The sequence below is a fragment of the Osmerus mordax genome, chromosome 9 (assembly GCF_038355195.1).
Source record: "Osmerus mordax isolate fOsmMor3 chromosome 9, fOsmMor3.pri, whole genome shotgun sequence".
Lineage (NCBI taxonomy): Eukaryota > Metazoa > Chordata > Actinopteri > Osmeriformes > Osmeridae > Osmerus > Osmerus mordax.
In genome coordinates this window covers 4,917,147-4,939,296 of record NC_090058.1, presented here as the reverse complement: position 1 = coordinate 4,939,296, position 22,150 = coordinate 4,917,147, and the positions used below count along the sequence as shown (strand labels likewise).

Sequence of the window (22,150 nt, the reverse complement as noted above, 5' to 3'; positions counted from 1 at the left end):
ATTAATCGTTTTTCTACTTGCCATTTCTAATTCACACTTATTTGGTCGGATTTATTTATTTGTTTGTTGCTTGATTGTTTATTATTATTATTATTATAGCGATGTGTCTAGTTAACTTAATTATACTATTCCTAAATTATTAGCTAGTCCAAGCGCGTGCAATTCTTGGCAGTCGGAGTTTTTACCCACGTGGTGTCTGTGTTGTACAGCCTGGTTGTCTAGTTTGGTTGCTAGGAGATTGTGCCGGCTGGCGCAAAGAAGTGGTAAATGTCAGAACTTGCAAAAAAGTTTGGCAACAGTGTAGCATTAACTATCTGGTTTTCAGTTTGGTCAACACATGGAATACAAACATTCGACGTGTTAGCAACATTCAATTGTCTTAAACGCAGTGACTGCTTACAATTGGAAACTATTTTTTTTTTGGGGGGGGGGGTTGTTTTGCTACTAATGCTAGCTCAAGGTGAGTTACGCCAACGTATGTTAGACCTCTGTTCTTTCGGTAATGCTGCAGCACTGGTAACACAGTAGCAAACATTCAAGTTAAGATACAACATTAGTAACAAATCGTACAGTGGCAGTTTTTTTCATTAATATATTGTATTTTGTTACAGTTTTGCCCTGAGAATTATCAAAGCATTTGTTGTTTAGTTAATAATAGATTGATTTATTGATTCATTTGTTCATTCGCAGCCACCAGCAGGGACCATGCAGAGGGATAGGAAGCTGCCGAGTCACAGTGATGAGCAGAAGAGGAGAAGGGAAGTAGAGGCACTGAAGAGAGACTGCCAGAAAGACATTCTGCAGATGAAGAAGCTGTTTTATGACTCCCACAGGAACCCTAGTACCAAGGCGGTAGCCCCAGGCGCTGAGTCTGCAAGAGAGGTAAAGGACAATAGCACCTGGGGCATGCAGCTACACTTTCTGGCCCTTTCTCTACAGTTTGACTACCTCCAGTTTGACTACATTTTACATTTTAGTCATTTACATTTAAGCCCACAACAGCTAAGGCAGGGTCAATTTATCTGTGCAGTTTATGATCCTTGACATAAATAACATGATAAATAACAAATTCATCCATCCAGCTATAATTGACCTTGACCTTGAAATATATGTTGTTTACACCCCTGTAGGTGAACCCTACAACATCAAATGAACCATGGAACCAAACAAGAGCACTTACAACCAGTACTTCCCCTCCACCCCTGCCTCCACCCCTGCCTCCACCCCTGCCTCCACCCCTGCCTCCCCCCTTGTCCACCAGCCCTGTGGAGTTCAATGTGCAGTTGCTCCGCTCCCCACCAGCCTCTGTTACACACAGTGCCGTTCATCCAGAGCTGCTTAGGAGTAGATGTGAGGAGCAGAGCAGGGCCCAGGGGAAACCTCTGAAAGACCTGGCTAACGAGAGGGAGGCCAAAGAGGCTTTAGACTCCGCCAGAGGGTTTGTCTGTTCTGGACAGAAGCCTGAGCCCAGGCCAGTTATTGCTCAGCTAGCAGGGACCACTAGAGTCATACATATGACCCAGAGACCCCTCCCCCCCTCCAAACCCCGCTCAGAGCACCCCTCCACGACAACCAGGACGCTCGCACACAAGACCAATAAGTCTGCCAACCAGACAAAAGACTCGGTGAACAAACCGTCGGACAGGAGTTATCGTAGGTCTCGCGGGGGGCGGGTCCAGAGCTCTGACAGCTCTGAGGATGAGAGCGCGAACAGCTCGGACCTGGGCTCTGACCAATCACGGAGTAGCTCCGTGGGTCGGAGACTCGGGAAGAAGAAAAAGAAGAGGAAGGCTCGGGCGACCCGGACCCCCGTGGAGGCCGCTGGGGGGGGAGGCAGCGTCCGCTCAGCAGAGGAGCTCCTTCGGGAGGCGCAGGACATCGCTGGGGTCGGCCCTGGGGAAGAGGCGGTGGGTGAAGACCTCCACGGCCAGCAGAGCACTCCAGAGGAGATGGTGGAAGTGGCCAAGATGTTAGTCAGGGAGCGAGGGAGGACGGTGGATGAGATTATCGCCTCGCTGCAGAGCGGGACGAATGACACCCCGTCAGCCTCCGATCAGATGATCAAGGAGCTCATGGAGAAGGTGCTGGGAGGCAGCTACCAGGTGAGCTACAAACTCCCAGAATACTCATGCAGAAACTAGAAGGAAATGATAAGCAAATGATTCCTTTATTGATTTCCAGTGGTTACTAGTACATTTGTACTTGCCACCAGCAGAATTCTGATTATACAATCACAACATGAATAAAACACACAGTGAAGCAATTAAATAGGTTTGTTGAATGCATTATCAATGTACTGTTATGCATAGGCTACAAATGACCTTGTATTGTTGTTTTACATCACGAAGGAGGAGCTAACCAAGTATAAACCTCAACGTGTGAAGGAAAAGAAAATGGAGGGCAGCCGTGTCAAAAAGGTACCCTTGCAGATAGACCAACTCTTAGATCAGAAAGGCACATTGTACAAACCACATCGATTAAGTCATTATTTTATGTCACCTTTTTGAAGAGATGATTTTGTCCGCTGTTTGCAACACCGGGCCCTTCATAGTTCTTTCCTCAAATATTCAGAAGACAATTTCATTCATTATTAAGTCAGGTATTTTGTTGTGTGTCTGTAAGAGATAACTGCACATGTGTGTCCTGTCATACTTCCTCCAGGAGGTAGTCTACACAGAGGTCTACGTTCCTCAGAGGTGGGTGAGGAAGGAGATGAGTCCCTCTGAGTCCACCCAGCGACCAGACTCCTCAAGGATCTACAAGATGGCCACCCCAGGACCAGAGGATCAGGAGGACATCGTCTCCATGACCACCACCCTCCCACACACGGTAACCTGCTGGAGATGGACCCATCATCCTCCCATGACCCAACAATTCATTAGACTTCACTATTTATGTTTATGAACAGTATTGTGTGTTGACCCATACAGTAAAAAATACACACACACACCATCAACTAAAGGTGAATTTGGATTAAAAATATATATGTTCAATTAAGTTAGTTAATTGTGGAAGGAGGAATACTCCAAGTGTCTACATTCAATCATCTTTCTTTTTCTGTTCTAAAGGTGCCATGTGAGGATGTATTGTTGGTGAGAGGAGGTGCCATGTCCGGAGCCCAGAGGCCCAGGAGGGTCTCCCTACAGACCCAGACCCTGCAGGATCTCTCCCTGCTGGCTACTTGGAGGCCCAAAACCAGGTACACCTCTGGAAGTGCTTTAGCAAGGTTATGGAGAGTTGAGTTTCATGAGCCGATTATGGAGATCTATAATATCATGCTATAATTGTACTTGTATCACCCACACGTGTAAAATCTCAACAACAACAAAATTCAGCAAATTCTAAGTGCGTTGAATATTGAGGTATTACTGATTCTGACTATTGAGATAGACTACAGTGTCTCAATCATCACAAGGAGGGCTTGTTTAGGTAGAGCTATGAGGACATAACATGGTGCCTGATGACTGTTATTAGGGATGAGTCTCTGTACTCAAGTTTCCGGTGACCTCTTCGACTCAGCCCTTATCTCACCTGCCATCTCTCCCACCTTGGCGTTTACGAGTGGGGTTGGAGTTGCTTAGAGGAGGGGGGACTTTTATGGGGTGTGCGTCAGTCATAAGGCAATAATGTAAACTCCCATTTCTCAGTTAGTCATCTCCACTGACAGGCAGAGAGTAATTATGCTGCTTTTATGACACACGTTCTTTAACATACTCTACATGAGTAGTGAGTTGGAGGTCTGCCCGTTCTGCCTGCCTACTTCTGTCTCTTTCTCTCTGCCTACCTGTCTCCTGGGGTGGCCAGTCTGTCTACCTGTCTGCCTGCCTGCCTGCCTGCCTGACTGCCTGCCTGCCTGCCTGTCTGTCTGCCTGACTGCCTGTCTGTCTGTCTGTCTGTCTGTCTGTCTGCCTGACTGCCTGTCTGTCTGCCAACCTGCCTGCCTGCCAACCTGCCTGTCTGTCTGTCTGTCTGCCTGCCAACCTGCCTGCCCGTCTGCCTGCCTGCCAACCTGCCTGTCTGCCTGCCTGCCTGCCTGCCTGCCTGCCTGCCTTTCTGTCTCTATCTGTCTTTCTACCTCCTTGCCACTCCACCCATTCAGGAATAATGTAGCCACAACAAAAGCCATTTAATTAGTGGGGTGTACTTGTATGTGTTGTGGGTCATTGAGAGGTTTTCTTCTTGCATGGATGACAGGCTGAGTGTGGAAAGATTGATAGACCCAGAGCTCTCACCTCTCTCCACTACCCCCCACACACAGAGCACAGAGACCCAGGAAGGTTTGCACACATGCACAGTCATGCACAGTCTCTCTTTTTCCAAGCTATCTGAACTCTGCATGAAAGCAAACCTTGCTGTGCTAGCACACCTAGCCGGCCTTAACTGACCTAGCCGTGCTACCTGACCAGCTGTGCTAGGTGGAGCTGAGCTAGCTAGTGTAGCTGTGCTAGCTAGCTTAGGCGGCTGTGCTACCTGAGCAAACTGTTTTACAGCCAGAGTGAGCCTTCTCCTTCCCTTCAGCCAGGCCTCACAGTGAACATGCTAGGTCCAATGAATGTCCACAGTCAGGTGGGTTGGTAAGAGGGATGGTGGAGGAGGGCCTCTTTTTCAGCACAAAGAGGCCACACACAGACCTAGACCACAGGCCTGTGTCTGTCTGCAGTTCAAAGGCTACTGAGGAGTTATGGCAGCGGATGATCTGCACAAATAAACCCCCAGCTCATCTGTTGGGGAGGCTGTGAGGGAGGGCCTCCCTGCTGGACCAGCTCCCGGGCAGGATCGCGGAACAGCTCCAAAACACTGGGATTGTTGAAACGTTGACATTCTTGAACGTAACAAATCAATGTTTTTTTTCCACCTCCATCAAAGCAAACAGTGGGGTGAGGATCCAATGCCTTGAGAATGTTTTCTGTATATGTGGGCTATGAATTGCTGCTGCCAACTATTGTTCCAGAAATAGAAGTATATCTCAACATAGTCTGGCATTTGGAAGTGACACATGTTCTGTAGGTCCACTCCCCCCTCGGGGAACGGGCCAACAGCTGCTTGAGACAGCACTGGATTGAGAGCATGTCTTCATACTGTTATTGAATGACACAATTCAAGACTCACAGGGGGTTTAATTGGCTGTCATATTTTCACCATAGAAACACTAAAGAGTTGTAGAAATACGTATTATCATAAACATCTCCCATATTTTGAAATATATGGCCTCAGCTCATCAAGACTTATGGTCGTCATAACATATGGCAGTTACAGTTATGTGACATAATCTTTTCCTCCCTTTACGACCTCCCTCTCCCCCTCCAACAAGCTGTTCAGAGTACAAGACTATCCATCACCTGTGTACGACCCCAGCTAGCCACACCTTCCGCCCGGAGCTGTGCCTAGCCTCCCGTGTGTGCCACACCCCCGGCATGCTCGCAGCACCACCTCTCTTCTGCCAGCAGAGGGCAGCACTGGACCTCATCGCCGCTCATCCTGACCGTCACAGGTGAGAGAAAACCTGTTGAAATTGTAATTTTATTATTCACTGCCTGCGTTGGAGTGGAGTTGTGCGAATTAACTTTTAATATAAAATACAAATAAGACTAATCATGTACAGAGCATCAACACAACTTAGAGTGAAAACAAAACCTGGAAAAGAAAGTTAACTTAAATGTAAGAAACCAATCGAACCCTTAATCATTCATTCCCATTGGCTGTACCAGGATATTGACAGAAGGCGAACCCTATGAGGAGTTACCAGAGGAGGTACCAGACAGTGTGGTCCACCTGCCCCCTGCCACCTCAGACAGCCTGGCAGACTGGCAGAGGATAGCAGAGCACTATGTGGAGAAACCCAGGATGGTGATGCAGGGACATATGGTTAGTCTCCCTTGAAGGGCATCTGGTTACTTCCTGTCCTTCAAAGTCAGAATATTCATCTTTTCCCTTGCTCGAATACTTGTTTTCACCATTCAACACCTGTTAGATCAGCGATGACTTGAAGAAAGATGGCGATTCAGCCGGATGTTGATCATTCTGTCTTTGGCCACTAGATAGCACCACCTACATGTGCAACTAGTTATCACTAAGCAGGTCTCTTGAAAGGTTGTCTGTTCTAGTTACTGAGCACGCCCCCCCTCCCCCAGAGCCCCCTTTGTGCCAACGAGCTGAAGATGTTCTGGAACCCAGCCCCCCCCAAGTTCAGCTGCTCCCCTGCCTTCATTGAGCACAAACTCTTCCCTGAATACCAGGTACTGCACACCACACACACACTCTATGCAGTACCAGATATACAACATGCAACACAAATGCATGCAAAATATCAGATACTGCACACCATACACACACACACACACAGTGTATACAGCACCAGATTTACAACATACAACATGTATATCGCACCTGTAGTATACATACTACAGCTGAGCACCAACGCAAACAGCTCTCTACCAAAGAAGAGGTGAGGCAGACAGTGTGTGTGTACCAACACAGCACTGGTACAGCTTAGTTGGGGCTCTTCAGCAAGTTCAGCTAAATCCCAGGTATGATCCACTGCTGAGCCTGGGCGTGTGTTTGCAGATGGGCTTGTTCACTAGAGACAGGAACAGACATAGCACCACTAGTCTCGGTCTGACTGCAGTAGGACCACTACTCTGAGAATGCAGGTAGACACAGTATCCGTGTGCATGGACAGAGAGGTACAGAGAGACTGTGGCAAGGCATGTAGCTCAGCATATGTGTGTATGGAGACAGGCTCATTAGTATTGTATATTACTGTGTGTGCATTGTATGTCATTTAAAAAATGTATCCTTACATTTGGTACTACTCTACATGACTGTGCCAATGGCCTCTCAGGGTCAAAGTGTATTGAATTGAATATAGGTACAGGCAGACTGTAGCCAGGCGTAGCTCAGTATCTGTTGTGTGTGCAAAGTGACACACATAGGTGCAGGCAGACTAGAAACAGACATCGCCTCAGAGATGTTCTCCATCTGCTCAAGCCAGACCGGAGAGACTGCAGACAGGCCCTCTGAGCAGCAGCACAATGCCTATAAATACACCTCCTCACTCGTTCCAATCATGAAATAACCCAGAATCCTTCCATTAATCTTGTGTATAGGACTCTTGACCTCAGCCACTCTGCCTCACTTTGTTGCTTGGTACCCATGGTTTTTGTCACCCAGGCAACCAGGCACGATCTGTCGAGTGAGGAGTTGTTTGATGACCTGCCGGACCGGGTGGAATCTGGCTTGGATGTCACTGGAACGGAGATAAACTTCTCTATGGTCAGTCATGCAACCTCTGACCTCTCTCTCTCTGTAATGTCCTGGTTTCATCTCTGCCTCCCATGACTTTAAGAATCATTTGATGGGAGTTAAAAAAAAGTTTAAGCCCAGTGTTCAACCTAGAGGACCTGCCACACTGTGTTCAGTGTTCCAAAAACCATATAGCGTAACCATAACCATCTTGTCTGAACCTTGAATACGCCTCCTCAGGAGAATGTGCTGTCCAGGAAGTTCCAGTCTGTGGTGGATCTCCAGACCCTGCAGCCGTCAGGTGACCTGTCCTCCATCAGGCAGGTCAGACACAGACAGACTGCTGAAATATACTGGTGCTAGTCTGCATTAGGAGATGAATTATGGCCTGCTGATAGAGTATTCATTTTAGTCAGGTGTGGTTCACATTAGAATAACTGGATATCCTGTATGAGGATATCCTGTATCCTACATAAATGTGAATATGTTTTTTCCTAAATATATACTGTAACCACTATGTACTGTGTATCATATCCATTACATAAATGGTTCAATATTTTGTTAAGCGGCCCCTCTCGGCCCCCAACCCCCCCCTGGACCCCGAGGCCTCCCTCAAGGTGTCCTGTGACTACGCCACCATCACCAAGGAGCTCCAGCTGGTCAGCCAGCAGCTCTCCTCCCCCGCCCGTGCTGCTGAGGCCCCCCTGGGGCAGCCCGCATCCACCCCCTCCCAGCAGGACTCCCCCCAAAACCCCCCTGCAGGAGAGGAGCTGTCCCCGGGGGGCAGCCCAGGGCCGTTCCCCCCGCAGCAGCAGCGCCGAGATGAAGGTCGGGCGGTGGTGCTGGGGGGTAGTCGGCGGCGCACCTCTGTGTTCTACGGCAGGAGGAGGATGAGGGGGGGAAAGAAGCTGAGCCCTGCCAAGCTGGCCCACATTTTTGAGACACTTAAGAAGCCACCGCGCATACTTATCAGGTACTACATGCCTATTATCCTCAGGTGGCTTCATATACTGACAACTCTCGCTATGTGGGCTAGGCTCTTGTAACAGCAGGACGGTTACTTATAATCTCCGTCTTCCTTCCTTGTCTTCCTAGGAGTGAATCCATGCTCCAGTTATCATCCAAACCCCCCCCCAAACCCCATGGGAAGTCCCCCCTCCCGGCACCCCTGTCCCACTGCCCCAGTGTGCCCCTGGTTCTGGACTTCCAGAGCTTCACGGAGGGAAGGGGGGGCATCCCGGAGGGTTGGCCCACCCGGGAGTGGGTGAGGGACATCTGGGAAGTCTGGTTTGACGAGGTATTCCCCCCCCTGGACGAAAGCAACAGCACCGATTGCAGGGAGGAGGGCCCAATCGACACCCTGAGGTAGAGGGCGAAAAAGCGCAAAATACTATGATAATACATAAAATATGTGATGAGATTAGCAGTTTTAGGAGTTCATTGTTAACTATTTCTCTTCTCTACCCTCGTCTACCCTCCTCGCCTCCAAAAGACCCGGGGACAAGGAGCGGACTCCAGATGAGATCCAGACCCTTGATCAGGTGGACCTGTCCCTGAGCCTGGAGCCAGACCTGACCCCGGCAGACCTGGAGGCCGAGGTGGCTCGTCTGAGCCAGACCCTGGCCCAGCAGACTGACAAGCCCAGCCCCTTCCACCTCTGTCGACGTGGGGCCTTGCACAGGAAGCTGGGCCGCCTCAACCTGGCCCTCGAGGACCTCAACGCTGTAGGTGTTAGTGCCTGGAACCCCAAACCACACTGCCATTTGTACTCCCTCTCCTTTCTGTCACAGGATTGAACAATTTCAAAAGGGTTAGGGACAATATCTGACAGGAAAAATCACATATCTTCTTAAAGGAAATAAAGTTGGACCGTCGTGTACTGTGATCCAGCTGGTGGTGTTGTAATCAGTGTCCGTCGCCTCCCTCTTCCAGGCCATCTCCCTGGAGCCCCGTCTGCTGAACGCCTACTGGCACAGACACAGCATCCACCTGCTCAGGAACAAGCCGTCCAGCGCCCTGGAAGACCTCAATGTCATCATCAAGCACAACAGGAAGCATGCAGGTAGGACCTTCATCATCAAGCACAACAGGAAGCATGCAGGTAGGACCTTCATCATCAAGCACAACAGGAAGCACAACAGGAAGCATGCAGGTAGGACCTTCATCATCAAGCACAACAGGAAGCACAACAGGAAGCACGCAGGCAGGAACTTCATCATCAAGCACAACAGGAAGCACAACAGGAAGCACGCAGGCAGGAACTTCATCATCAAGCACAACAGGAAGCACGCAGGCAGGAACTTCATCATCAAGCACAGAGCTAAGAAGCACACATCTAGCCCAAGCTAGTGTGTATTACAGTACTGCACAACCATATTGATATGAATTAAAGATTCACACTTTTAGGGTAATTCCTCGTTCCAGCAGCGACAGGAATTTAGGAGAGGCTTTCAAACTCGTGACCTACATTTGAATATTTTCATTTCAGTTTTCGTCTTACCTGACTGCTAGAGCACTCTATTTCATGAACATCAAGGCAGCACTCAGAAAGCACCAGAGACTGTCACAGAATTCATCCCGATGTCTGACATGATTACTGTACAGTTTGTTCCTCCGTGCATCATGTCGGGTCTAACAGCATCAGAGCAGCCAAGGTTGAGACTGCAGACTGGAGTAGACTGATAGATGAAGATATACTGATTTGAAAAGGGCCTCGGTTAGATGGAAAGGGCTTGTCATACATTTTCTGGAATAACCTAAATGGTTTGGGAAAGTTTCAGTATCTATCAAACGTCTGACTCTGATTTTTCATTTGAACTTTGACCTGATTCAGGTTCTGTTTCCTTGTGTGTCCAAGATGCTTTTAAGTCCAAGGCAGAGATCTACCGGCTCAGAGGGGAGAACCTCTTGGCGATCATCAACTACACACAAGCTATCAAGTGTAAACCGGAAGATGATGAGAACTACTTCAAAAGGGCTCAGATGTATGAGAAGAGGAAGGAAATTCTTCTGGCCATGGAGGACTATGCTAAAGTGATCATGACACCTCACAGATATGCACACACACATATCCACTCACTCACTTTCTCATCCACCCACACACACACTCACCCACCCACTCATTCACTCACTCACCTAGTCACTCACCCTATCTCCTTCTCTCTCCCTTTCTTTCCGTCTCTCCCTGTCTCTCTCTCTGTCCCTGTCTTTCTCCTGTAGACGTCCACCATCAACCCCAAGCGGACTGATGCCCTGATGATCCACGGTCTGCACTACTTCCACAGCAACAACTGGATGGTGGCTCTGAACGACTTCACCCAGGTTTTGCAACAGGACCCAGGCCACTCAAAGGCCAGGTCTGTGAAGTTGTGTGTGTGTGTGTATGCATGTGTGTATAAATCTGTGCATATGACTCCTTAAACAAGATTATAGATTTGTATAACTATCTTTAAGCAAGCCTGCTCATCTTCAGTACCTCGGGGTGCCCTATAACCTTTGTGACAACAGGACCATCATCCTCATCGAACCTCTTACAACCCTCGTAGAGTGTCTCTGTATCATTTCTGTTCCTATGAGTCTTCCTATGACCTCCAGGACCTACCGTGCCAGCGTGTACTTCAGGCTGGGGCAGCACCTGGAGGCCACCGAGGACTTCTCCCTGGCCCTCCATCTGGACCCCAACAACTGGGTGGCGTTCTACAACCGGGGCTGTCTGCTCCGCAGGATCAACCCTGACATGGCTCTCAAGGACCTCAGCACCTCAGGTAGAGCACTACACACACACACACACACATGCTTTCAAGAGTACAAGCTTACTTAAGTGTGCGTTTATGGTGGATGTCTATAAGTGTAGTCCGTCTGTGTGTGTAGTTCTGATCAATGATAGGGAGGACAACTTGAAAGCCTTCCTGCACAGGGGCCTGCTCTACACAGAGAGGAAGCAGTGGCAGCAGGCTGTGTCTGACTTTGAAGCTGTGATCAAGCTGGACAGGTACTCAACCAGCATGCCCCTTGCTGTGTGTGAGGTGTGTGTGTGTGGGGTGTGTGTGTGTGTACAGGGGTACTGTACCACTAGGCCCCTCGCTGAGATTGGCTCAGCCTTGCTCTCTGGTCCAAAGACCAAAGATGCTTTTGAGAGAGAGAGAGAGAGAGAGGTTGTGTTATTGATGTTATTGATGTTATGGATGATGTTGAGGATGATGTTGTTGTTGCTGCTGCCCGGGCAGATCAGTGGCCGTGGCCCATGTGAACCTGGGTCTGATCTACATGCTGAAGATGAACCAGAACATGCAGGCTATCAAGATGTTCACCAACGCCCTGCAAGCCAACCCCACCTACATCAGAGGCTACATCTGCCGTGCTCAGGCCTACCACAGGGTAATACCTCCTACTTAGACCTGAACACCGGCCTACCACAGGGTAATACCTCCTACTTAGACCTGAAAACTGGCCTACCACAGGGTAATACCTCCTTCTTAGACCTGAACACCGGCCTACCACAGGGTAATACCTCCTACTTCAAAGCCAATAGTGACCAACCAGATTCCATCCATTTCCTCCAGGCGAATGACATAAAAAGAGCTCTAACGGATCTGACTCGAGCCACACACATGAGACCTGATGCCCAACAATTCTACATCATGAGGTACTTACCTCATTTTGAAATGTTTGGGGCAGTTCTAAGTGGCATCCATGTGTCCTTATCATGTCTTCCTTCCCCTCCCCTCTCCTCTTCCCGCCCTCCTCCCTCCTCCAGGGGTCAGTATCTATGTGACATGGAGCAGTTTGACCTGGCCACCTTCTGTATCCAGTATGCTGCTGAAATGAACAAAGGTACCAGGCACTCACAGCACAGAACATTCTCCCTGAACAGAGACAACCTGTCTTCAGGGAGAACCTGTCTGCATTGTTCGGCTGTAGACATCTCATCTCCACATGACTCCACACACACCAGAGAAGACAATTGGATCACGATGGTTAGCTTCACAATTCAGCTTTCTCTGACCTTGTTGGAAAGTCTTACATGCCAGAAACAAATAGTGAAAGCATCCTCACTCTGTCTGTCACACAAACCACACACAAACATCCTGTACAGCCCCACATTCCCCTCTCCCACACACAAGCTCTCCTTCTCCCTCCAGCCCTAGGCTCGTCTCCCCTCCAGCAGGCAGCTGTGCAGTGCTTTCTGGGGAATGACCACAAAGCCATCACCTGTCTGGAGGAGGCCTCCAGCAACAAGCCGTCCCTGCCCATCCTCCTGCTCCTGGGCAAGACCCAGATGAAGACCCGCAACTTCATGGTGGGTCTGAGCCTGCCATAGTCCTTTGCTTCCTCCTGTCCCTCCTTGATATCTGCTATGGTTGATTTACATTTTACATTTAGTCATTTAGCAGACGCTCTTATCCAGAGCGACTTACAGTAAGTACAGGGACATTCCCCCTGAGGCAAGTAGGGTGAAGTGCCTTGCCCAAGGACACAACGTCATTTTTCACGGCCAGGAATCAAACCGGCAACCTTCTGATTAATGGCCCAATTCCCTAACCGCTCAGCCATCTTGGCCCTGAGCCATCTGATTTCATTTCTATTGAGAGGTTGCACTATAATATAACTGCATACTTTCATGTTTTGTACGTTACTGTGTGTGTGTCTGTGTCTGTGTCTGTGTCTGTGTGTGTGTGTGTGTGTGTGTGTGTGTGTGTGTGTGTGTGTGTGTGTGTGTGTGTGTGTGTGTGTGTGTGTGTGTGTGTGTGTGTGTGTGTGTGTGTGTGTGTGTGTGTGTGTGTGTGTGTGTGTGTGTGTGTGTGTGTGTGTGTGTGTGTGTGTGTGTGTGTGTGTGTGTGTGTGTAAACTACTGTGAGGGCTGCTGCAGGATGCAGTAGAGAGCTTCAGGAAGGCGCTGACTCTACTCAGCCCCATTGAGACCAACCTGTGTACCATCCCAGAGGCTGCAGAGGTCTTCTACCATATAGGGCTCTGCTACATGTACCAAAGCCTCCTCACACAGGTACATCTGGGTATGGATGGATGGAGGGAGGGATGGAGGGAGGGAGGATTATTATTCAAAGCCTTTCATTCAAACTAAAAATGTATTAAGAAATCTCATGTGCATTAGGCCAGTCAGACAGCCAGGCAAAAATAAAGTAGCTAGCTTTTTTTACCTGAATGGATGAATGAAACTGTCAACAAAACAGTTCAAATTCTAGATCCCCCCTGAGCGCTTCCTAGTCAATCTTACGTTGATTGAAAACCTCTCAGTGAATCCCTTTGAGTGCTTTGGATGAAATGTTTTGATGGCCATCAAAAGAAGCTCTTTAAAATCTCTCCTGAATATGTTTGAGCTGGTTATGCGCTTTGATATTTGTGAGATATGTGCGTGATGTGTGTTTGGCATGTTGTGTAAATGTGTGAATTCCTGATGTGTGTTTGTGCGTGTATGGGATGTGTGTGTTTGTGCGTGAATATGATGTGTGTGTTTGTGGGTGTCTGTGATGGGTGTAAGGCACTGGATGCGTTCAGTAATGCAGTGAAGATCAACCAGGACTACGCAGAAGCCTACCACCAGAGGGGGCTGTGTCGCATGAGGCTGCAGCAGTCCAAGAGCGTCCAGGACTTCAACAGAGCCCTCAGCATCAACCCCAACCTCTTCCAGGTCAGTTTAGGCTACAGGCCAACCACTGGAATTGAGAGTCTATAATCCAGTCTAGAGTCCTTGTATGTGTATTTGAATGTGAGTGGTTGGCCTGTTGAACCATCGTGAATGGTTCTGGGACTGCAGTACTTGGCTCTACCCCCCCTCTTCTCCAACACCTCCTTCTCCAGCTGTTCCCCATCCTCCTCCAACTCTACCGTCCCTCCCCCCCTCTCCTTCCTCCTCCCCGTCCCCCTCCTACTTTACAGCCCATGTGACTGCTCTCTGGTGTGATGGCGGTGTGTGTCATGTGTCTGCTCTCTGGTGTGATGGCAGTGTGTGTCATGTGACTGCTCTCTGGTGTGATGCCGGTGTGTGTCATGTGACTGCTCTCTGGTGTGATGGCGGTGTGTGTCATGTGACTGCTCTCTGGTGTGATGGCGGTGTGTGTCATGTGACCGCTCTCTGGTGTGATGGCGGTGTGTGTCATGTGACTGCTCTCTGGTGTGATGGCGGTGTGTGTCATGTGACTGCTCTCTGGTGTGATGGCGGTGTGTGTCATGTGACTGCTCTCTGGTGTGATGGCGGTGTGTGTCATGTGACCGCTCTCTGGTGTGATGGCGGTGTGTGTCATGTGACTGCTCTCTGGTGTGATGGCGGTGTGTGTCATGTGACTGCTCTCTGGTGTGATGGCGGTGTGTGTCATGTGACTGCTCTCTGGTGTGATGGCGTTGTGTGTGTGTGCGTGCTGCAGGTGTACCTGAGTCGTGCTGCCTTCTACGGAGCGCAGGCGCGCTACTCCAAGGCCATCCTCAACTGCAACGAAGCCATTAGGATCCAGCCCAAAAGCATCAGGGCATTCCTATACAGAGGAGCACTCAGGTTCTACCTCAAGGTGAGAAGTGTGTGGGTGTGTGTGTGTGTGTGTGTGTGTGTGTGTGTGTGTGTGGGTGGGTGGGATTCTACTGTATTATGTGAATACACTCACTATTCAGTTCTCTATAATGTATTTTTGATTAAAACAATATCCTCCCTTATTGCTGAAGCCCATCATTGTCTGTCATAGAGATATAAATAACAGTTCTAAATCAGTCTCCATTGGTACTTATTTCAGAGTAAGGTTATTAGATTGGAGAGAAGCTGCTGTGGGGTGTTTTGACAGGATATGAGAGATGGTGTGTGGGGGGGAGTTTTGGAGGAGAGATGCCTTGTGTGGGAGATAGACGGGGGAGAGAGAGTTTGTGTAGGGGGGGATGGTGTGTGTGGGCGAGAGATGGCTGTGTTTCAGGTGGAAGTATGTATGTGGTTGTGTTTCAGGTGTATAAGTGTATGTACGGTATGTTTATTTATGGTTGTGTTGTAGGTGTGTACGTGTTTGTGTGAGTGTGTGTGTGTGGTTGTATTTTGGGGGTATATGTGTGTGTGTGTAGTTGTGTTTAAAGTGTATAAGTATGTGTTTGTGTGTGTTTCAGACATATAAGGGGGCGGTGGAGGACCTTTCCATGGCCATCAGGATAGACAACACCTGTTACTTTGCCCACTACAACAGAGGAGTTTGCTACCAGCAGCTTAAACTTTATCATCTGGTTAGAATTCTCTATCTCTCCTCTTCCTTTTTCTCTCCATCTCTCTCCCTTCTCCATTTCGGATTTGGTGCCTCCCTCCCTTTCTCCTCTCATTTCCGTATGTAGATTAGCCAGCCTCTTTCAATAATTGATTTCAGTCCTTTCTTGCATTTGATTTTCCATCATGCAGCTGTGCTTTGACTTTTAATGCCTGAAATCACAAACACTGACTCTGTGACACCCTCAAAGACAGAATGCCACTTACACTAAAAGACTGGCTGGTGTGTCTGTGTGTGTGTGTGTGTGTGTGTGTGTGTGTGTGTGTGTATCATCCCCAGGCTCTCATAGATTATGGGATAGTTCTACTGGTCCCTGGAAAGCAGGACATTGATTTAAAAGTCCTGATCAATCGAGCTCTCCTCTATCTGGAACTAGGGGACCATGAAAGTGCCTTACAGGTACCACCTATCTACCCATCCATCTATCTATCCATCCATCCATCCCCCTGTGCTGATGTTGTGTTCTGTGGTACATGTACTGATTGTGTTGTAGGATTTCAAAGCTGCTTCGTGGAGAAGCCCTGAGGATGCTAACATCTACCACGCTCTAGGAGTTTTTCATCACAGGTCAATATTTCATATAAATATGATTTGTTCTCCTACATAGACTGAAACTGGGTCACTAGCCTGAGGGGTGAGAGGACCACGACTGAGGGACCTGTGATGGAGGGTGATGGGGGAATCTTATTAGCTCTGTTTTCTGATGTGCTGATAACCAGTGCAAAGTATGGGAAATCTCTATGTAGCTATAATCCTACTCTGCCTCCAGGACGACAAGCATCCCTCGTATTGGCTGAGTGTGTGTGAGTGTGTGTGTGGTCTGGTGTGTGTGAGTTTGTGTGAGGTCTGGTGTGTGTGAGTTTGTGTGAGGTCTAGTGTTTGACTTCTGCATTGTGTTATTGATTTTTGAGGTAAAATAAAATCACCCGAGGGTCAGGAACTGGAACATTAATACCCATTAATGTTATTAATGGTTTCTCTGATTGGGAAAACTATAGCTCCAATCTGTCTGTTCTCATGCTTTCCAACTCGTGGAAACAGGATCTGACATGTAATTGCATGAGGAGGAAGTGTTCACCGTGACACGCTCAGACACCCTCATCTGTCACTTCCAGAACCTGCAATCCCTCCCTGTCTGATTGTGCTCAAGCGAAGACAAACATCCTGAGCAATGTTATCGGCCGTCTCTGAGGGACAAAAACATCTTCATCTAGGTTTTATACAGGCTCTATTCTCTGAAAGAGGAACTGTAGGGCTATGATTGCCGTGGGTAATCATCTCCAATATGGAGCCATGGGGGCGAAAGAGAGAGGAGAATGAAAGGATGTTTTGAAAGAGAAAGTGAGTGTGTAAAATGAGAGTAAAATGAGAGTAAAAGAGTGGTGAAATATAAAGGAGGGACTGTGGAAAGCAGTGATGCGCACCTCTCAGCTGGGTCATTCAGACATGGTGCTGCTGCGCTCCAGACTCTTCTCACCTCAGAGCTTTTATAGGGAGCGCAGGAAACTGGAGGAATAGCTCTCTGGCCCAAATACATGAATCCATACCCTAGTAAACAGCAGTGTCTTAATGTTTTGTGTGTGTGTGAATACGTGTGTCTGTGAGTGTTTGTGTGTGTGTGTGTGTGTGTGTGTTTATGTGAATGTGTGTGTGTGTGAGTGTTTATGTGTGTGTGTGTGAATACGTGTGTGTGTGAGTGTTTATGTGTGTGTGTGTGAATACGTGTATCTGTGAGTGTTTATACATGTGTACGTGTGTTCAGACAAGGTCAGCTGCAGGACTCCGTCAAGGCGTTCAGCCATGCCATGCAGCTCAGCCCCTTCTTCCTGGATGCCTACGTGGGGCGGGGCAACGCCTACATGGACTACGGCCACGCCCACGCCATCAAGCAGGCCCAGAGAGACTTCCTGTCAGCCCTGCACCTGGATCCCCTCTGCTCCACTGCACGCATTAACCTGGCATACAACCTGCAGGTGAGCGCTGCTCTACACACTGTTGGATGGATGTGTGATGCGGGCAGGGATTGACCCTTGGTCATCCTCATGCATTTAACGGTCACAGTTACTGACATGGAACCACAGAGTAGAGACTTGAGATTTACTGCCACAAAATAACATTTTAGTTTGATTTGGTTTATTCTGCAAAAAAGGTCCCTGTGGAACAGTCTCCTCGGAACGGCAGTATCATGTAATCATGTCAATGTGCAGTCGAGGCGTGTTGGATCTATGCTCCCATGTTATGGTCTCTGGCTCCAGTGTTTTGGTACAGTAGATTGTGTTAAATACCCTAGACCTCCAAACATGGTTTGCAAACCTTTAATGTGCTTTATGCCTGTCCTACGCTCTGACAGTGGTCTTTAAAAACTCCTTTATCAGTAGAGTGCTCAGACCGAGCAGATACTGGAGAGACGTATTCCAAAAGACCGGTATCAGACTTGTTGATCAAGCTCTTCAGAGTGAAGAGGGCCTCACAGCTGAGTGCCCCGCGCTTGTCCCTGTGTCGCTGCTCACTCTCTCCAAACCACTGTCTAACTGGAATAAATTAGTTTTAATTGGTAGTGGTGACTTGTGGCAGAGTGGTGAGGAGCAGAACCATGCATGTCTGTCTCTCCGTGTTGTTGATAACAAGGTGTACAGAGGAGAAGGAAGACCACATTGAGAGACTGAAAGGTCGGGGGTTCGTAAAGGCCCAATAACGACATCCATTAGGTGGTGTTATTGTGGTGTGTCTAGTGGACCACTGAGTTCCATGTGAACTTGTACTTGACAGCCTGTTCCTAAGATATAGAGTTGCCACAAGCAGAGAGAAAGCCTTCTGTTGTCTGAGTGTGTGTGTGTTTATGTGTGCGTGTGTTTGTACAGGTGTGTGTGCATGAGTGTATGTGTGTGTAACTACCCATCTGCTGCCTCCAGGTTCTCGGGTTTTTCCAGAGAGCCTGGAACCAGTTCACCGTGGCGGTGGAGATCAACCCCAGGAGCTGGATAGCACTGGAGGGCCGCGCCGTGGTGAGCCTCCAGATGGGAAGCACCTACGCTGCCTTCCAAGACATCAACTCCGCCCTGAAGGTATCTGAGCTGAGGGAAGCTGCTTCCAACCTCTTTTAATCCTTTTGGTTCAAGGTGGGAAGTATGTTGTGTTTTAGAGTCTCACCCATCCTCCTTGTTACTCCCCTGGGAGACCATACTGACTGAAGCCTCACATCTTCCTCACACATGGTAGCTGGGAGCCGCTTCAGTAGAACTCTGTCGAGGCTTGGACTCCCAGTGCACTGGTGGTTCCAACAGAACGTTAAAAGATTCTAGAACCTCCTTGTGTCTCTGTAGTATAACCCGCTGTCAGACCAGCTGCTGACCAACCGCGGGGTGATAAACCAGTATATGGGGGACGTAGTGGGCGCCATGAGAGATTACCAGAAGGCCATCTCAGTCAACCCTGCCTACGCCCTGGCACACTTCAACGCTGCCAACCTCTACTTCTACAACAGCCGCTTTGAACAGGTAGAGGGCACACATGGGGGGTTGGGGGGGGGGGGCAGTGGAGGGGTGATGGGCAGCTCCACAAGGTCACAAGCTTCTCTATAAGTCATTTTTGTCAGAGTGCTCCAGGTGCCTCAAGTCTAGATGTCAAAAGGCCTAGTGTACATAAGGCGTCACAAAGGCCTAGGCGTTAGCTTACACTGCATTAGCCCTTACAGAGAGTCCTGGCTTTAATCCCCCTTCCAGACGCTACAGGGGCTTGTATGTGTTGCAGGCCTGCGAGTACTACAGCCACGCGTTTGAGCTGGACCCAGAGGACGAGTCAGCGCTTCTGAACCGGGCCATCACCAGAGCGCTGCTGCGGAAGGTCCCGGAGGCCCTGCAGGACTTCTCCCTGGCCCTGAAGCTCAACCCCGACTCAGCTCATGTCTACTTCAACCGAGCCAACCTCTACTGCTCCCTGCGGAAGTACACCCTCGCAGAGAGAGACTTCACCCAAGGTACAGTCTGCGATGCAGAGGGACAGGCCACTCACAGACATGTCAGCCCCGTGACTTTCTACACTTACATTCTCCGTGTGTGTGTTTCAAGGCTGATCCACACTAGTATTTAGGGTGCTGTCTATCTTTCTATCACAATTCATTTCAAACCACAGTTAGATAATAGAGGATTACTTGAAAGATACTGTGAACATAGGTTGAAATGGGTGTGTGGCACCTTCTGTCTTTGTGTTTTGTTTTGTTCTGTTCAGTTGGGTTCTATTGTAGCAGGGGACAGAGCCTCTTAGCTAGCTCTCTAGATTGAGTGACACTGGCTATAAAAGGGATCTGTCATGTACAAGTGTGTGTCGCAATAACCAGCACCACACTTGAATGCCAACACCACTGTAACACAAAGACCAGACAGACAGATACATACAAACCCATACACACACACACACACGCTCACACACACACTACTCATTCATGGTAAAGTGGAAGAGGGAGCTGGGGTTTCCATGGAGACAATAAAACAAACATTGTAATATCCCCGCACTGATTATAATTATCCAATACCTCTCCTAAGTAGACCAGCTATTAACAAATAGGGTGTTGTGTTACGCCCCAAAATCTTATGTTGCTCTATAATTCTTGCCTGTCCTCTGAACTCCAATGGGCTGACATGATCTATATTATAAAAAGTACTTTAAAGAAACAAATAGACAATTAAAGTGATAATTAACCAAACTCTAACTGGCTGTAATGCACTGCATTGTGTAAGACATACTTCTATTTTCAATATTTAGTTTCTACCAGAGCTACTGTGTGTGTTTAATTTGCTTTGTGTCGCACCCCCGCTATCTTTGAACAACTGTTTTAGTGTCTATGTGTTTTAGTTGTTTGATAGCTCCCCTACTAGCTTTCATATTTGTTCTCTATGTTCTACAATGTTCTCAGAGATCTGGAGTGTTGTGTGTGTTCTAGAGTGTTCTCAGTGCTCTGAAGTGTGTGTGTTCTAGAGTGTTCTCAGTGCTCTGAAGTGTGTGTGTTCTAGAGTGTTCTCAGAGATCTGAAGTGTGTGTTCTGCTCCCTGGTGTAGTGCTCCATCTGCAGCCCAGCGATGCGTTGGTCTACAAGCTGCGTGCTGATGTCAGAGGTCACCTGGGCTGGACCCAGCAGGCTGTGGAGGACTACAGGACAGCAGTGGAGCTGCAGGAGGGCATGGACGGGTGAAAGGATGAAACCCACACACTCACACATGCTCACACACACACTCTCACACACACTCACACATGCTCTCACGCACACATACACACACTCACACACACACACACTCACACATGCTCGCACACACGCACACATACACACACTCACACATGCTCTCACGCACACATACACACACTCACACACACACTCACACATGCTCTCACGCACACATACACATGCTCTCACACACACTCACACATGCTCTCACGCACACATACACCCACTCTCACACACACTCACACATGCTCTCACGCACACACACACTCTCACACACACTCACACATGCTCTCACGCACACATACACACACTCATGCATGCACGTGCAGACAGCCTTTGGCTATTTTAGGAGGCTCCTCGTCAAGTGGCTGATGCCGGTACAAATTTTAAGCTGCGATCAATCTGAAAATGCGAAACGTTAAACATTATTTGACACACTGCATATTCTCTGTCTGATATTCTTCTAATTGTAATACAAGTCCTTGGAGAAAGTACATTGTGTGAGTGTTGTGTGTGTGTAATCCCTCTTTATTATGTTGTGGCAGCTTCTTGAGAAAACACACCACTGAGCTGATAAAATGCTTCAGTAATAGCTGCTTGCCAGACGGTGTGAGACTCTGTGTAAATCTGGCCTTTAGATGCTGCAGCCTGCAGAGACTGAGTCACACAGAGCTCTCTGTTTCAGCAGGCAGACACACTCACCAACTGTATTTAGGTGTGTTCGACTCTCTCACATCATGAGTGAGCTGCTGACTCAGATGCCATGAAACAGCTCAGACGACCAGGAGAGAGACTGAGGGGTGAAGAGAGGAGGGCGGGGAGAGAGAGGGGAGGAGAGGGGCCTACACTGAGCATGAAAAACACCTGCCAAAGGAATTGGCCTGGTTCCAGGAGAGAAAGAGAGAGAGACGGGTGGAAGGAGAGGGAGGCAGAATGAGAGAGATGTTTAAGATGGAGGGATACAGAGTATGGAGTGTTTTGTGAGGGGGAATGAGAGACAGCGACAGGGGCAACCGAGAAAGGAGGAGAGTGGAGTAAAGGGAGAGAGAGACAGGACTGGGATGGAAACGATGAGTGTGAATACAGCCATCTGTTCCTCCCAGGGCCACACTGGTTCAGCCCATCGGGTTTCCAGGGCATTCTCTGGGAGAACAATGTCGGCTATATCATCTGATTGAAGCTGTCTATTCTATAGAGACAAGCCTTTTCTCTCCTGCCCGACATCATTACCTGCATTCAGACGCATGCTTTCATCGTGAGACTCTTATGGGATTTTTTTGTCAATGCATATTTGAGCTGTGAAGAACACTTTTGTTAAACCAATCCAGTACTGTAAACTCTTTAATTAACCCAGACCTGTATTGCCTTTGAGAGGAACCTGCAGTGTCTCCAAACACCTTTGGTCTCCCACTAAGACACCAGGTGCGGCTAATATGAC

General features: G+C 48.5%; 1 protein-coding gene across 1 annotated transcript; it reads left to right on the top strand.

The window, feature by feature from the left end:
* Positions 1-705: 705 nt before the first annotated feature.
* On the top strand, positions 706-20,682 carry ttc6 (tetratricopeptide repeat domain 6). The gene is made up of 31 exons (XM_067243260.1): positions 706-953; positions 1,262-2,102; positions 2,662-2,829; positions 3,069-3,199; positions 5,312-5,491; positions 5,709-5,865; positions 6,132-6,236; positions 7,171-7,272; positions 7,483-7,566; positions 7,809-8,215; positions 8,338-8,607; positions 8,735-8,966; positions 9,175-9,304; positions 10,100-10,275; positions 10,462-10,598; positions 10,837-11,006; positions 11,113-11,233; positions 11,469-11,619; positions 11,805-11,887; positions 11,999-12,075; positions 12,384-12,541; positions 13,742-13,891; positions 14,625-14,765; positions 15,343-15,456; positions 15,774-15,893; positions 15,988-16,061; positions 17,257-17,467; positions 18,407-18,577; positions 18,839-18,991; positions 19,245-19,470; positions 20,549-20,682. The coding sequence occupies exons 1-31, from the start codon at positions 706-708 to the stop codon at positions 20,680-20,682; spliced, it is 5,622 nt and encodes a 1,873-aa protein (XP_067099361.1).
* The last annotated feature ends 1,468 nt before the right edge of the window (positions 20,683-22,150 follow it).

What these genes read in the sequence shown, in the direction of transcription:
- ttc6 (XM_067243260.1), top strand. Translation starts at nt 706, where the DNA reads ATGCAGAGGGATAGGAAGCTGCCGAGTCACAGTGATGAGCAGAAGAGG. An exon ending in AGCTTAAACTTTATCATCTG is followed by an intron (nt 15,457 to 15,773) that starts GTTAGAATTCTC and finishes TATCATCCCCAG; the next exon opens with GCTCTCATAGATTATGGGAT. An exon ending in AGGTATCTGAGCTGAGGGAA is followed by an intron (nt 18,578 to 18,838) that starts GCTGCTTCCAAC and finishes CTGTCAGACCAG; the next exon opens with CTGCTGACCAACCGCGGGGT.